Source organism: Heterodontus francisci, chromosome 20 (assembly GCF_036365525.1).
Source record: "Heterodontus francisci isolate sHetFra1 chromosome 20, sHetFra1.hap1, whole genome shotgun sequence".
NCBI classification, from domain to species: Eukaryota; Metazoa; Chordata; class Chondrichthyes; order Heterodontiformes; family Heterodontidae; genus Heterodontus; species Heterodontus francisci.
The window spans coordinates 16,888,175-16,905,907 of record NC_090390.1 but is presented as its reverse complement, the minus strand read 5'-3'; the positions used below and the strand labels follow the sequence as shown (position 1 = coordinate 16,905,907).

The window sequence follows — 17,733 nt, the reverse complement described above, 5'->3', positions numbered from 1 at the left end:
TAGTGAATCTTCATTGTGCTCCATCCAATGCATGTATATCCTTCCTTGTACACAGTACTCCAGGTCTGGTCTCGCCAAAGTCCTGTTCAATTGCAGCAAGACTTCCTTATTCCTATACTCCAGCCCCCTTGCAATAAAGCCTAGCATATCATTTACCTTCCTACTAGCTTGCTGTGTCTGCATGTTAACTTTATGTGATTCATGTACAAGACGACACAAATCCCTCGAAATGCCAACACTGACTAGTCTCACATTTTAAAAAATGGTCAGGTGCTCTATTCTCCCTACCAAAGTGAATAATTTCACATTTCCCCATATTATGCTCAGCTGCCACCTTTTTGCCCAATCTCTTCCCTATATCCATTGGCAGACTTCTTGTGTCCCCTCACAACTTACTTTCCCACCTAGCTTTGTATCATCAGTAAACATAGATACATTACACTCGATCCCTTATTCTAAGTCATTAATATAGATTATAGAAAACAGACTCCAGCACTGTTCCTTATGGCACTAGTAACAGCCTGCCAACCTGAAAATGGCTCAGTATTCCTACTCTCTATTTTCTGTACTTTACCCAATCGTCTATCCATGTTAATTGATATTACCCCAGTCCCATGCGCCCTTATGTTGTGCCTCAACCTTTTGTGTGACACCTTATCAAATGCCTTTTGAAAATCCAAACATCCATTGGTTCCACTTTATCCCCAATTTTTCTAACAACACTGAAAGAAGAGCAGAGGGAGCGACTGAGGATGGATCTTTTCCCTCAGCACATGATGCCTGAACACTAGCAACAGGCAGAACAAGAAGGCTAGGGTGCCACGACTGACAACATCCAGGAATGGAATGATCGAAGATGGGCACTGGCATGCCATTGCATCCTCAGGACAAGGACAAATCACCTCCAAATGTCAATGAGGCAATGGCAGAGACATTTAAAGATGCCAGGTGAAATGGTCACAGAAATTTGTATGATCCTGCAACATGACCTGCAACTTCTTGGATTTAGAGGGAAACCCCCATGGCACTTGCCCTCAAGGTGACTGCTGCACTCAATTTTTTGGCTACCAGCATCATCCTGGGATCAACGGGCGACATATGCAACATGTCACAGTCTACGACCCATAGGTGTATCAAAGAGGTGACCAATGCTCTCTTTCGTCATGCCGATGAGTTTATCTACTTACCTATAGATTAGGACAGCCGTGCAGCAAGGTCTGCAGCCTTCGTCGCTATTGCTGGGTTCCCTAGAGTGCAATGGGTGATCGACTGTACCCATGTGGCCATTAGAGCTCCCTAGGAGCAGCCTGCTGCATTTGTGATTCACAAAGTATTCCAATCTTTGAACGTACAACTGGTTTGTGACCACAGGAGAAAAATGATACTGGTTTGCAAAGATTTCCAAGGGAGCTGCCTTGACTCTGTTATGACAGAGGTGGGAGGAGTGCACGGTTTTTCTAGTTCCACTTCTCCACAGGTCACAACATATGTTTAAATTTTTTCCCAGCTACGGTCAATCATAAACTCTTAAAATACACCAACCAGGTTTCTTTAATAAACAACAAAATTATCAGTTTATTATAAAACAGGTCATAACCAGTAATGAAGCAAAGCATTAGCACACAGATTGAAATATGAAAGTTCCCTTTTTACCTTAGCCCCTCACACACACACACACACACACACACGCACATACATCGGTTAACCGGAAAAAATAGATTTTCTCTTTAGAGCTCTTTAGAGAAGATATGGAAAGACATCAGCTGTTCATTTTATGATTTGGCATGCCAAATACGTGTAGATGGCTGTCACTGGGACCTTCCTAGACTAGTTCTTTTTAGGCGATGTTGAAGATCAGTTTGGGTAGGCTTTCCAGGAGAAATGCAGCAACAGGGGTTTCAAGCAGGACTTGCAGGAGGAATGCAGCATCAATTTCTTACTCTCACCTCTAAGAGCTTCTCAAAGAGATGGAAAAACTGGCAGGCTTCAGGCCTGGAACAGGTTGAATTGGGGTTTGTCCTTGGCAGGTTGGTTCGCTAACTCCTTTTCAAAACTCTGTTCATACCCCAACTGCCTGTCCAAAGCGAAACCAAAAACATCTCAGGAGTCAAGCCTCCCGATCCCTATAAATCTTGACCTGTCACTTCTCTGTAAACATTTTCCCCAAGGCAAAAAGCCCCCTGCTGGGTATTTATCTGAAAACAGATGCCTTCCAGTAACTGTTGTTTACAAGACAAGTCCAAAAGACCTTCTGATGTTCTCTTAAAAAAAAAATACAAAATCCAGCATCTATGGAATATCTTTTCAGTTTTAAAACACAAATCTTCACAATTTAGCAAAAAAAAAAGGAAGTACTCATAACAACTCATTCATTTTGAGGAAGTCACAGCTGCCAGGAGTTTTTGAAGAACAAGCTAAAGAGGATAGCTGGATCCTGGGTGGCAAGGGTTACCCCTTTTGAACATGGTTGATGACACCAGTGCGGCATCCCCAAAGTGCAGATGAAGAGAGATACAAAGCTGCTCAAGCATTCACCAAGGCCATCATCTGAAACACTATTGGCATGCTGAAAATGCGCCTATTCTGCCTTGACTGGTCTGGAGGAGCACTTCATGACATACTAGAGAGTGCCTCATAAATCATCATTGTCTGCTCTGCATTACACAACCTGGCATTTAGACATAGCTATTTTGTTCAGGCAGAAGAACAGGAGGAACACCAGTCCTTTGCAGATGAGGATAACTATGATGAGGGTGAGGAGGAGAACAGCAATGCAAACAATGCCATTATAGATATAAGGGCCATGGAAAGACATGCAAGGGACATCAGGGAAAACCTCATATTTGCACATTTTATAAACTTGAGGTCATTCAAGATTCTGCTGCCCAAGTCCTTACTTGCACCAAGTTCCATTCGCCTATCACCCCGTGCTCGCTATGATACATTGGTTCCCAGTCAAGCAATGTCTTGATTTTAAAATCCTTATCCTTATTTTCAAATACCTCCATGGCCTCTCCCCTCACTATCTCTGTAATTTCCTCCAACCCCACAACCCTCTGAGATATCTGTACTCATCTTATTCTGGCCCAATTGAGCACCCTCAATTTTGATCGATCCACTATTTGTGGCTGTGCTTTTAGTTGCCTAGGCCCTCAGCTCTGGAATACCTTTCCTACCTCACTTTGCTCCTTTAAGACACTCATACAACCTACCTCTTTGACCAAGCATTTGGTCATCTGACCTAATATTTCCTTATATGGCTTGGTATCATCCAAAGTGCCTTGGAATGTTTTATTAAAGGTGCTATATAAATATAAGCTGCTGTTATAGCATGTGGCTCGATGTCTAATTTTGTGCCTTGGGACATGTTATTGCATTAGAGGTGCTATCTAAATATAGGTTGTTGTTGCATAGGCTACCTTCCAATGTACTGGGACCATTCCAGAGGCTAGGAAATTTGGAACGTCTGAACCAATGCATCCATTAGCTCTGCAGCCACCTCTTTTAGAACCCTAGGATGTAGGCCATCCTGTCAAGGGGATTTGTCAGCTTTTAGACCCATTAATTGTTGCAGTACTTATCAATATTAATTACTTTAAGTCCCTCACTTTTATTAGACCCTCGGTATGGAGACTATTTCTGGTACGTTTTTTGTGTCTTCCACAGTAGAGTGCAGGACCAGCAGCCGAGAGTAGCGGGGATAAAAGGTGTGGTGGCCCAAGAGCATAGCAAGATCAGAAAGAATAAACTGTCTTAATAGATTTATGATTTCTGCAGTTATAATTGTATAATTTTTCTTTCTTTTATTATACAAATGACCTGAAGTTGAAAAATACTCACATGCATTTGAGGAAAGTGCTGAAGTTTGCCACTTGGGTTCCAAACAGAAGATATCCCAGCTGAGCATAGGCGAAGAAAACAATGAAAAACATAATTGCGAACCCAAGAATATCTTTAGCACATCGTGCCAGGGTTGAGGATAATTGGGTCATCGTCTTATTAAAACTAATATATTTGAAGATCTGAGTAAAAAAAGAGAAATATTAATAGAGTAATCATTATGAAAATTTGCACAAGTGAAGTCATAAGTCAATTGCAAGGACCATCCTTGGACCATACTAACCCCTGTAAATATTTTAAATTAGTGAATGCACACTGTCGGAAGAAGTAAAACTTGGACTAGAGCAGAGAGGAGAATTTCTCAAGAAATATTATTGAACAAAAAGACCAACATGGATGCAAGTCAATCTAACTGCTTAGGGGAGATGGTGGCACAGTGGTAATGTAATTGAACTAGCAATCCAGACATCCAGGTTAATGCCCAATGACATGGAGGGGATGGGCTGACCAACGCCATAAATGGCGCCAGCTGACAAGTCAGCAGGTGCTGGCGCCATATTTAAATGGCAGCCAGCCCTGCATTCATTCCCAATCCATTTGAAAACCTTGGTACTGGAGCTGACCAGCCAGCACAGAAGCTGTTTATCCACATCTGGAAACCAATACCCCTGAAAGGCACGGGAGATGGCAGAGGTGCAAGGAAGGGTGGCCCCGTGGTTCAGTGATGCCTCCCTGCTCACTCTCCTCCAGGCTGCAGGGCAAAGGCAGGAGGTCCTTTTACCCAGCGATGGTAAGAAGAGGCCCTCCCGCCTGAACAAGCAAGCCTGGATGGAGATTGCAGAAGAGGTAAGCTGCTGTGGGGTCACCCACCGAGACTGGGTCCAGTACTGCAAGAGGATGAACGATCTCATGCACACAGCAAAAATAAGTGGCGCTATTGTTTGCGGCTCCATCTGACTTGGGTTTGCCCACACAGAGTGGCACATGGATGCCACAGCTATGTCAAAGACAGGGACGTCAGGCAGGGAGGATTGATGCCACATGGGTGGCTGCATGTGTGAAACAGCTCACCTCGTTTGCACCCTAGTGCATGGCACCTACATGACAGGCCGAGTCCGTATTACACACTGATTCTCCCCCACCTTTTGTTGTAGCGCCCCTGTTGTGAAAAGCATCATGTTGTTGTTTGGCAATGTTATACATCTGCATCCTTGCTCTTCCAGGAAAAGCGGGCCCACAATGCAAGGGAGTCCCCTAGGATTGGTGGAGAGGTGCCAGAGATTAGACCACTATCCCAGGCTGAGGAGGAGGCCCTCAAACGATGTGGCAGCCAGGGAGGACGTGCCATTTCAGATGTAGAGCTTGGGGTCCCCGGGAGAACATACATCTCATTGACAAACGCAATGATTAGTCGAAACATTTCCTTTGTGGACACAATGCTGTCATATCAGTGACATGTACACCAGTGAACCAAAAACTGTGCTTTTCACATGGTATCTTGCAGGGCGACGCTCTTGCGTCATCAGAGGCCCTGGAGAGTGCTGGCACCTCTGAGGAGGAGACAGGCTCAGATGACGCAGCATCCCATGACACTCCCACACCTTCCAACAGCGCAGAGACACTCACCTCGGTGGGAATCTGATCGGCTTTAGAATCTGGGTCACAAGCTGGTGAGAGCACCATACACCCACCCGAGCAGCTGACAGAGGCTGTGACAGCCGAGGTCTCTGACAGTCGGAGGACTGTGGGTGGCCAGGCCCATGCTGAGCCCGAGGTTGATGATGACCCTCTGGTGTCGACAGCAAAGGGCATGCTGGAGTTGCAGGGAGAGGTAAGGTAACATCAGGCGGAGATGCCACAGGCCATGCGCAGCCATGAGCAGATGATGGGGGAGTCCATTCAGGCCAGGACAGCTGCCATGTCCCATGCATATGAGCACATGGCTTCCTCCATAGAGAGGATGGTGGCCTTCATGGACAGCCGCATCCCACAGATGCGCGTTGACCTGCAAACCCTCGCCTTGGCCATGAGCTGGATGCAGTAGTGGCGAGGCAAGAGAGGGATCAGGGACCTGGAGAGTGTCTCTGTTCCTGGTCCTTCTCGGGAGAGCAGCGAGGTTCCCATGAGCCTTGAGAGGGAGGAGGAGAGCCGGCCACCCATACCTGGGGTCTTCCCTCAGGGTGATTCCAATATGGACACCAGCTCCTTGGCTCCTCTGCCGGTGAGTCCAGCTCTAGCAGCCACGATGTCTGAGGAGATCCCTGCAGTGGTGCAGGAGGCTCTCAAGCAGCCAGGGCCCTCCAGGCGTCAGGAGCCCACAGGATGACCACCCAAGTCATCCAAAGCCAAAGGCCGTCCTGATCAGCAGCCTGCCTCCAGTCAAGCTGCTAGCACACAGGTTGCACTGTGAAGGAGCACCCCTACAAGTGTTTAAAATAACACCATGACACATGTGGAATATCACGGGTGACATGTCTATGTATTAATTCCTTCTCACTAAATGTGCTTTTCAAACACATGTCTCCTTTTTACTGTGTGAATGATGCATGCCAGCATGTGCCGATTATGTGTCCCCCAATACATCATTGCTATGCCAGTATGCATGATGATTACACTGCATGGGTGCAGTCACATAGGCAATGGCTCAGTTATCGGCTGCCAGTAATGGTGGAGACACAGATGTCACAGATGCAGAAGACTGCCTACCAGATGAAGCACGGTGATGTGTCACATGGGGAGCATATTGTGCACCTCAGGGATAGTGGAAAAGCTCAGCAGTAAAGCATTGCTGAGCATCCCTTGCTCTTTGCTCAGCCTGTCTGCGCTGCATCCATGATCTTCGTCCTCCCATGTGCATATGCTGCTGCACCTCCTCTGTGTCCTCATCATCTGAGCATGTCTCCTGTTCCTGTCTCTCATCATCCTGCAAGACTTCCGCCCTCTGTATTGCAAAGTTGTGCAGAGCACAGCAAACAGCAACAATGCACGCATCACTTTCTGGTGATTACTGCAGGGCCCCACCTGATCTATCCAGGCAGTGGAAGTGCACCTTCAGCAGGCCGATGGCCTGCTCAATGGTAGATCATGTCGAGCCACGGCAGGCATTGTATCTCTCCTCTACATTGCTGGTGGGGTTTCTTTCACTGGTGCGGGAGCCATGTCTGCAAGGAGTAACCCTTGTCCCCAAGAAGCCACCCCTGGATCTGAGTCAGTGCAGTGAAGAGCATTGGCACCTGGGACTGGTGCAGGATGAATGAGTCATGGCAGCTGTCTGGAAAGCGGCCATTCACTTGCATGAAGCGTTTCTTGCGGTCACAGCTCCCTGAGACCCCAAGGTAGCTGACTGGCCATTGCAAAGGTACGTTGTCTGCTCCTCCACTGATGGTCTCTGTGCTCCCAAGTTATCAACACCTCCTGTTTCTCAAGTATTTAATTGATGCTGATGCTGATTGCTGCCACCATGGTGACCTGATCAAGAAGGACAAGATGTAACTAAATGCGACATGCTGCTGAGGCATCCATAGCATCTCTAGCCACAACCTACAGATACCATATGCTGTCAACTTTTATATAGCGAGAAACACGGAATAAATGTGACCAGCTTCTGAATTTAACTAGATTTCTTCTCAACTCACATCTCGCAAACAGTTAATAAGGAGAACAGGACTTCTGCTTGAACAAGACATTATTTTACACATCCGCAGGAATACCACTTCATCAATTTCAATACCGGCTAATTTCATCAATCTAATTCTCAGATGCAGCACAGCATTACAGCACCAATTTTCCAATCTATTCTCCAATCCATAGTGGGGCTTGAGCCCCTTAACTATCCAAGAGTGCCACCAACTAAAACAAACCAATACCTTCTTTGCTAAACTGTACACTTGGTATTATTAAGTGTCTAAGTCAGAAGGTTGTGGATTCTAGCACCACTCTAAGACTTGAGCAGGTAATCCAGGCTGGCATGACTGATAAGGTGCTGTTTTGTTGAAGGCACGGTCTTTCAGATAAGATGTTAAATTAAGGTCTTATCTGCCTGCTAAAATGCTATCTGTGAAAGCTAGCAATGTACTATTTGAAGAAGAGCAATGAGTTTTCCTATGTTCATTACTTTGCTCTCCACCAAAAAATTAACTATCTGGTCATTCATTTCATGTTTGTGAGAATTTGCTGTGTGCAAATTAGTTGCATAATTTACCTATATAAATGATTAGACCTTAAAAGAAATCCATTAAATGTAAAGTCCTTTATGAATTCCAGAGGAAATGAAAGATGCTATGTAAAGGAGAGTTTTCATTTTCTTACTAATTATGAATAAAACCTATTTACCTTGATCCAAGCAAAAAATAAGTTGACAGCATTCATGTTATTGTATTGGGTCTGCCAAAAAGCCAAAAACTCAAAGTCAGCATAGGATTCAGGATCTGTCAGCAATGCTCCCATCAGTATGTTCACCTTAATAGTGCGGAAAACGTGGAAACCTATAGAAAGCAGGGAGAGCTGCAACAGAAAACCAGAAAATTGGCTTTTTGTTCATGACAATTAAAATGTCTAGAAATCAAACTTTAATAGAAAATAATATTTGGTATTGTTATGGATCTGTAATCTAGTCTAACAAGTGGCTAATAATATAACATTTTGTTCATGTTACAGTGACAAGCAGGACCTTTACTTCAACTGATTAATACACATTTTACATCTGTATATGTATTTGCCTGTTGTATTGTAAATTGCTAAATCTGCTTTATGGATTTGAGTATACATACTGATACAGCTGCTATCTGTAACTTCATGCATTTATAAATCGGTATATCTGTTACATTTATAAATTATATATCAGTTATATTTATCAATTGATATATCAGTTACTTCTGCAAATTGCATGATTCTTCATTATAAGAAAAATACTTGTAACTCAACGATACATTTTCCGACTGTGTGCTCCCAACATTGTGCTTGCTGACTGGGAGCATGTATCAATAAATGGTGCTCAGATACAAATCTTCATGTCAGGAATACACAATCAGAAAATTTGTCCTTTAAAAATCGAAAGATTACCTCAAGCAGTTGACTGCTTGATTCTCAATCAGTAGCTCATAAGCTTGAGTCCGAAGAATATTGGCTCGGATTTTGCTCTCAGCAGTGAAGGAACGGCTTTCGCTGTTCACCTCCCTGACAGCTGCCCACAGGTTTTTTGCAGGTTTGTCAGTGGAGATTTCCACTAATCCAGGGCCTTTTCCAATGTGCCCTTCACAGGGAATCTGTGATGCCTGTGAACAGGGCAAGCAACAGTGAGGATCTCCAACCAATCAAATTGAAGTTTCCTCACTGAGGCATGTCGGGGTTAATTTTATGAGCGCCACAAATAGCGACGCGCTCTCATCTCGGCGGTCTTCAGGCGTGGACACGCCATCGCTGAGCCCCCGCAATATTTTGTGTGGGGGCTCATTTAAATGAATGGGGACGGAGTGGCCATCCCTGATGACGTAGAGAGGGGCGGCAGCTCTGTCCCTGGCAATGGCGTCCGGCACCACCTCGCAGGCGCCAGCACCATTTTTAAAGGGCTTCAAGCCCTTCAGGTACATTCAAATTTTTAAAGGTGCCAGCACCAGAAATTACAAATAAAATTTCAGAAATGCTTTCAATCCCCTTTCCAACCCCCTCCCACTACTGAGTTATCAATTAATAAAATAACCCACACCCCCGGAAAACCAATATGTAAAATGACAAACTTTCATCTTCCCCCCAAACTTCAGCACATTTGATCCTTAACCTCTTCCCACCATCCCCACACCCATTCAGAGTGGTTTTCCCTGCTCCCCACCTCTCGCCCTGAAATTTTCACTCCTCCCCCCTCCCCACTAGTGTCACGCCTTGGAACTCTGAAGGCACAAGCCAACGGCCGGAATATTGGCGCAGGAGGACCTTCGGGACAAGGTAAGTTAATTTACATTTATTTTACTTAATTTTAATATTTAAATGAAGGCCCCGCCGCCGAGCGGTATCATGCAGCGGGGCCTTCTCAGTATCGGAGGTTGTGGCGGGCCTCTGCTGGAAGAATTTTCTGGGGCCCCCGCCACGACCCCTTTGCCAGAGGGCTCATAAAATTCAACCCGTAGATTTCAATCCAGGAAGTATAAAGAGGAAGTATATATTAGATTTAAATCACGTATAGAAGGTAAAATTAAGATTGGAAAATACAGATGGGATTAAGGGAGAGTGCTAAAGGAGATAGAAAATCTAAAAAAAAGTATTTTAATTTCTTTTAAAATCTCCAACATTAATTTTCACCTGATGGAATGAGACACCACACTTGTAAAATTAATTTAACCCGATCAGGAGGTTGTTTAGCAGTAATTATCACTTACTGCACAATTAAAACCTTGTTTCGTTCTGAATGCAACAGCCTAAACTTTTTCAGCTGTCTTTAGTGCGGGACTAGTGGGCAAGTGCCGCAGGTTCACCCATTGCACTGAATTCAGTGCTGGGTCTATCAGCAAAGACTACAACAATGCACCCTGTGAAGGAGCAGGATAGCTCTGACAGCAACTTTAGATTTCCATGTTTAACTGCACATTTGTGGATGCTAGAAGTTTCTATCAGATCCCCCCTGTAATAACAGTAAATGTTGACAGTCGTGCTATTACAGCAAAATCTGGGCTCATGTACCACTCAAACTGGTTTGATTTTTGGGGCAAACTGTGTCTAATCTGAGTCAGAACCCAGCGAGGCATTGCATATAATGTGGATGTTTCATTTTGGAGGGGAGAAGTGACAAGACATGCCTTTACATAGGATTACATAGGATATACAGCACAGAAACAGGCCATTCAGCCCAACCAGTCCACGAGGACATTTTTGCTCCACTCGAGCCTCCTCCCATCTTTCCTCATCTAAATCTAACACCATAACCCTCTATTTGCTTCTCCCTCATATGTTTTTCTAGCTTCTCCTTAAATGCATCTATGCTATTCACTTCAACAACTCCCTGTGGTTGCAAGTTTCACATTCTCACCACTTTTTGGATAAAGAAGTTTCTTCTCAATCCCCTATTGGATTTCTTGGTGACTATCTTATATTGATGGCCTCTATTTATGCTTTTCCCCACAAGAGGAAGCATTGTCTCTGTATCCTCTCTATCATAACCCCTCACAATTTTAAAAACCTCCACCAGGTCACCCCTCAGCCTCCTTTTCTCAAGTGAAAAGAGACTCAACCTGTCAATCCTTTCCTGATATGTATACACACATATTTCTGGTATCATCCTTGTAAATCCTCTCTACACCCTCTCTAGTCTCTCTATATCCTTTTTATAATATGGTGACCAGAACTGCGCGCGGTACTCTAAGTGTGGGCTAACCAAGGTTTGACACAGGTTTAGCAAAACTTCCCTACTTTTCAATTCTGTCCCTCTAGAAATAAAACCTTTTGCTTGGTTTGCTTTTTATGGCCTTGCTAACCTGCGGCGCAACTTTTAATGATTGATGTATTTGTACTCCGAGATCCCTTTGTTTCTCTACGCCAGCTAGACTTGAACCTTCAAAGTAATATTCTTCTTACCAAAATATACTACCTCACATTTATCCATGTTGAACTTCATTTACCAATTATTTGCCCATTCTGCAAGTTTATTAATGTTCTCCTGTAATTTTTTGCAGTCAGTATCGACTGACCCCCCAATTTGGTATCATCCGCAAATTTAGAAATAGTGTTTTTGATTCCAAAGTCCAAATCGTTGATGTAAATTGTGAACAGTAGTGATCCCAGCACTGATCCTTGTGGAACACCACTTCCCACCTTCTCCCACTCTGAATAACTACCCTTTACTCCCACTGTCTGCATTCAATCTTGAAGCCAGTTAGCAATCCATTCTGCTATTTGTCCACTGACTCCACATTCTTTGACCTTATTCATTAGTCTATTATGAGGGACATTATAAAGGCCTTTTGAAAATCCAGATAAATTACAATAACTGTATTACCATTGCCTACTCTACCTGTTATCTCCTCAAAAATTCAATAAGGTTGATCAAGCAAGATTTTCCCTTTTGAAATCCATGCCGAGTATTCATTATTATATTTTTCATTTCTAGATGTTCTTCTCCTTAGTAGGAATTCCATTGCCTTTTCCAATTTCAAACACAGTCCCTGACAAACACCTCATAGGGTGTCAACATAAGAACATAAGAAATTGGAGCAGGAGTAGGCCATTCAGCCCCTCAAGCCTGCCCCGGCTGATCTGTCGCAGTCCTCAACTCCTCTTTCGGGCCTGCTCTGCCTAACCCTCGACTTCCCGAGATTTCAAAAATCTATCTACCTCCTCCTTAAATACATTTAGTGACCTAGCCTCCACAACTCTCTGAGGTAGAGAATTCCAGAGATTTACCACCCTCTGAGAGAAGAGATTCCTTCGCATCTCAGTTTTAAATGTGTGCCCCTTATTCTGTAACTATGTCTCCTAATTTGAGATTCCCCCACTAGTGGAAACATCTTCTCAACATCTACCCTGTCGAGCCCCCTTAAAATCTTATATGTTTCAATAAGATCACCTCTCATTTTTCTAAACTGCAATGAATAAAGGCCTAAGCCATTCTTGATAAGACAACCCCTTCATCCCAGGAATCAGCCTAGTGAACCTTTTCTGAACTGCCTCCAATGCTAGTATATCCTTCTTTAAATACAGGGACCAAAACTATACGCAGTACTCCAGGTGTGGCCTCACCAACACCCTGTACAGTTGTAACAGGACTTCCCTATTTTTAAACTGTAACTCCCTGGCAATAAAAGCCAAAATTCCATTTGCCTTCCTAATTACTTGCTGCACCTGCATGCTAACCTTTTGTGTTTCATGTAGAAGAACACCCAGATCCCTCTGTACTGCAGTTTTTTGTAGTCTTTCTCCATCTTAATAATAATCTGCCTTTTTATTCTTCCTACCAAAGTGGATGATCTCACACTTTCCCACATTGAACTCCATCTGCCAAGTTTTTGCCCACTCACTTAACCTATCTATATCCCTTTGCAGATGCTTTGTGTCCTCATCACATGCCTTCCCATCTATTTTTGTATTGTCAGCAAATTTGGATACACTACACTCTGTCCCTTCCTCCAAGTCATTGGTATAGATAGTAAATAGCTGAGGCCCTAGGACCGATCCTTGTGGCACCCAACTAGTTACGGCTTTCCAACCTGAAAAAGACCCATTTATCCCGACTCTATGCCTTCTGTGTGTTAGCCAATCCTCAATCCATGCCAACACATTTGCCAACATGTCAATGAGGACAATCAACTACAATGTTTGCCTAATGGAAGATGAATGCATGGGGAAGTGTAAAAAATATGGGTGAAAATGCAATGAAAAATAGTAACATACCAGAATTACCACCAGGTCCAAGCAATTCCAGATACATTTGATGTATTGCAGTTTATGAATTCTGAGTTCTAATATTTCTTCCACAATGTAGTAAAGGATGAAGACACAGAAGACTATTTCACAGCCTATGATAAAATAATCCCAGCTGTTGACATAACGGATGAGCTTCACTGTACGGAATTGTGAGGAAGGTATTGCACCACCTGTTGCAGGGAATTCCACTACAAGCCTTTAAAAATAAATAAAATAATAAAACTGAAAGATTATAGAAAAATATTAATCTTTAGTAATCCCACCATGAGGCTTTGAACACTGGGAGGCCATATCAGGAATTTCAGCACAAATGATATGACACTAGGCAGACGAAAGGCGGAAGTTTATGTCTGGACTACAAGGCTGTTAAACATTTAAAAGCCCTGAAATTGTTATATGCTCCCATCATGTAAACATTTATATTTCGCCATACTTTCACAAAGCAAGAATGATTCTGGCACAAAAGCAAAATACTGCAGAGGCTGGAAATCTCAAATAAAAATAGAAAATGCTGGAAATATTCAACAGGTCAGACAGCATTTGTGGAGAGAGCAACAGAGTTAATGTTTCAAGCCAATAACTTTTCACCAGAACTCTGATGCAGTTTGTTTTGTGAATGAAACCAATGACTGGTCGATGAATCCACAAATTAACCAGCTAAAGATTTCATATAAGAACCTAAGAAATAGAAGCAGGAGTAGGCCATATGACTCGTTGAGCCTGCTGCACCATTCAATAAAATCATGACTAATCTTTCCAACAGCTCCATTTTTCCACCCTATCCCTTGTTTCCCTTTGTGTCCAAAAATTCAGTGATCTCAGACCTGAATATACTCAACGATTGAGCATCCACAGCCTTCTGGGGTAAGGAATTACAAAGATTCAAAACCCTCTAAGTGAAGAAATTTCTTCTCATCTCATTCCTAAATGGCTGTCCCCTTATCCTGCAAATATGACCCCTAGTTCTAGACTCTCCACCCAGGGGAAATGATCTCCCAGCATCTACCCTGTTAAGCCCTCTAAGAATTTTATATGTTTCAATGAGATCACTTCTCATTCTTCTAAACTCCAGACCATATAGGTCCATTCTATTTAATTGCTCCCCTTAGGATAACCACCTCATCCCAGCAATTAATCTAGTGAACCTTCATTGCACCCCCTCTATGGCCCATTTTTTTCCTTCTTTAGGTAAGGAGACCAATATGGTACACAATACTCCAGGTATGGTCTCACCAAAGCCCTGTACAATTGCAGCAAGAGGACTTACTATTATACTCCAACCTCATGCAATAAACACTAATATGCCATTTGACTTCCTAATTGCTTGGTGCACCTGCATGTTAATTTTGTGTGATTTGTGTACAAGACCGCACAAATCCCTCTGAATAGCAACACTGACTAGTCTCTCACTTTTTAAAAAAACATTCAGCTGCTCTATTCTCCCTATCAAAGTGAATAATTTCGCATTTCCCCACATTATACTCCATCTGCCACCTTATTGCCCACTCACTTAACTGGTCTAAATCACTTTTCAGCCTCTTTTTGTCTTCTCACAGATTACTTAATCACCTTGCTTTATGTCGTCAGTAAACTGGAATATATTATGCTCAGTCCAGTCATCTAAGTAATTGATATAGATTGTAAATAGCTGAGGCCCCAGCATTGATCCTTGTGGCACTCCACTAGTTACAACCTGCCAGCCCAAAGATTACCTATTTATTCCTAGTCTCTGTTTTCTATCCATTAACCAATCTTCAATCCATGTTAATATATTACCCAATCCCATGAGCCCTAATCTTGTGTAACAACTTTTCTTGTAGTACCTAATTGAATGCCTTCTGAGAATCCAAATATTCTACATCCACTGGTTCCCTCTTATCAACCCTGTCAGTTACACACTCAAAAAGCTCTAATAGATCTACCAAACATAACTTTCCTCTCAAAAAATGGTGTTGGCTCTGCCTAATCATAATATGATTTCCTACATACCCTATCACCACGTCCCTAATAGTAGATCCTAGCATTTCCCTATTGCTGACTACTAACTGGTCTATATTTCCCTGTTTTCTTTCTTCCTCCTTTCTTGAACAGCAGGATTACTTGACATATTTGATGCTTCTTGCCCAAAAATAAAGTTAAAAATATTCACTGAAATAATTTCCCACCATATATTGTTTGACCAAATATGAATGAAGTGCATGAACAGACATGGTTCCTGATAAAATTCAGTCCGAAATCTCTGGATGTTTTTGTTGAGGTGATATCTAATGCAATTTAGCCAAGCTCCACCCCTAACATGGAGCCTCACTAGATGAAAGCACAAGGCACAGAATTGACCCTCCAGTGTTATAGTCCTATCTGAGAAATGTGCTCCAATCTAGCAAGGTTCAACACTGAGATCCTTCCACTGCAAAATTGTCCCTTTATTCTCCAACTATGCATACATTGTAAGTTTTCACTTCAGGATTAATCTTTCATCTCTGTCACTGAAGGTAGGAAGCTTATTTCCAAACCAGACCAGACAGGCATATAATAATGATCCAGTAATAAAACCCACAGCTGATTTTCCATTCTGCAACCTCCCTGTTTAATATTGTCCATTGTTGAATTAAATAGTGTGACTGGTGAGAGAGATTCAAACCAGTGTCCTTCCACTTAATGATGCCAAATGTTACTGTTTCAACATGTAGCTTGACTCCACAGACTGGATTTAACATGCTAACATTTTTTTTTAATGTTGAAAACAGAAGCCTGTGCACAAGAAGCCACATAAAAATAAATTCATGCTACTGTTACAAGCCAAAATGTTATCTATCTATCTATACATATATATATATATATATATCTGTGTGTACATATAATATCCTGACATGAATACTATTTGTATATAGCAGTCATTGGCTTACAAGACAATCATTCCACTTTTGAACTTAAGTAAAAAAGACTGAGTAACTGAAATAAACTTCACACTTTTCAACATATTCAAGTAACTAAATCTAAAATATAACATGATTTCCATTCGCAGGGGAAATTGGTTTCTGTATGACCTACCTTATAACACAGAAGAGATTAATGTTGGCATTGTACACTGAGAAATCAATGAAAACTGCACGAGTGCCCCTATCCAGCCACAGGCTATCCTTCAGGTCTTGTAGAATTACAGCACTTTCATCCATATTTGTCTTGAGATCTTGATAATAACCACCACCACTGTAGACAGTTAGTTTACCCCAGTGGGAGGAACCTCCAAGTTCTGCCTCAGAATAATAAGTCCACCTACACAAAGACCATATTCATGATTAACAACAACAGACTTGCATTTATATAGTGCCTTTAACACAGAAATCTTTTCCAGGAACTTCACAGAGGTAAGAAAAATGGACAGCAAACATAAGTAGGAGAGTTATGTGAAATGATAAAAGGCCTGGCTGAGTAGGTAGGCTTTCAGAAAGTTCTTAAGGTAGGACAGAAGGATGAAATGGGAGGAGGTTAGGGAGGGGGGTCCAAAGAATAGGATCTATACAGAACCACAGATGTTTACAACACAGAAGAAGGCCATTTGTCCCATCATGTCTGTGCAAAATCTTTGCTCAAACAACCCAAACTAATCCTATTGCCTACTCTCCCCACTCCACCCCCCCCCCCCACCCACAGCCCTGCATTTTCTCTGCTTCAAATATTTATCCAATTTTTTTCTCAAAAGATGCAACAATCTCTGCCACAACCACTCCCTCTGACAAAATACTCCATGCTCCAACAATCCTTGTGTAAATAAATTTCTTCTCACCTCTTTCCTCACTCTCTTAGTGCCTATTTTAAATTGATGACCCTTCATCATTGACATGCCAAATAGAGGTAATAGTATTTCCCTACTCACCCTATCAGAACCTTACATCATTTTCAAAATCTTCTCAGCCTACTCTGCTGCAGTGTAAATAGTGCTAGTATCTCAAGTCCCTCATCGTAACAAGTCCCTGACATTATCATGGCAAATCTCCCTTCTAGCATGGGGCCCTTAAAACTGCAAACAGTGATCTAAATATGACCTATTATCTTGTACAACTTTATCATTGCTTCTTTGCTCTTCTAATCTGAATCTCTTTATAAAATCCAGAATATTATTAGCCTGTTTTATGGCTTATCTGCCTGCACTTTCAAGGAATTATGTAGTGAATCTCTAAGTTTCTCTGTTTATCCACTGTCGGTGCCTTTCCATTGAATGTATACTATTCCATGTTTTCCTGAGTGTATACTCTTACCCTTTATTTTTCTTCTGACTGTATACTCCTAGTCCTTCTTTATCTCTTGAGTATATACTCCTATTATTAGTTTTCTTCTGTGTTTTCCTGAAGTGTATACTGAAGTTGTTTTTTTCTCTTTACCTTATACTTGTCCACATTAAATTATATCTGTCATCTGTCATCCACTAACCTATCTCCACCTTCCTGAAATCTTTTGAATTCTTCGTCACTGAATATCAAATTC

At 42.4% G+C, this 17,733-nt stretch overlaps 1 protein-coding gene across 1 annotated transcript in view; it reads right to left on the bottom strand.

Annotated features, from left to right (window-relative positions):
• Nucleotides 1-17,733, bottom strand: part of LOC137380847 (polycystin-2-like protein 1) — a 128,742-nt gene that overhangs the window by 34,549 nt on the left and 76,460 nt on the right. Inside the window, exons 5-8 of the mRNA XM_068053259.1 lie at nt 16,300-16,524; nt 13,216-13,444; nt 8,173-8,343; nt 3,841-4,022 (exon numbers count right to left, since the gene is read on the bottom strand). Coding sequence (XP_067909360.1) covers nt 3,841-4,022; nt 8,173-8,343; nt 13,216-13,444; nt 16,300-16,524 — 807 coding nt within the window. The remainder of the gene's footprint in view (nt 1-3,840; nt 4,023-8,172; nt 8,344-13,215; nt 13,445-16,299; nt 16,525-17,733) is intronic.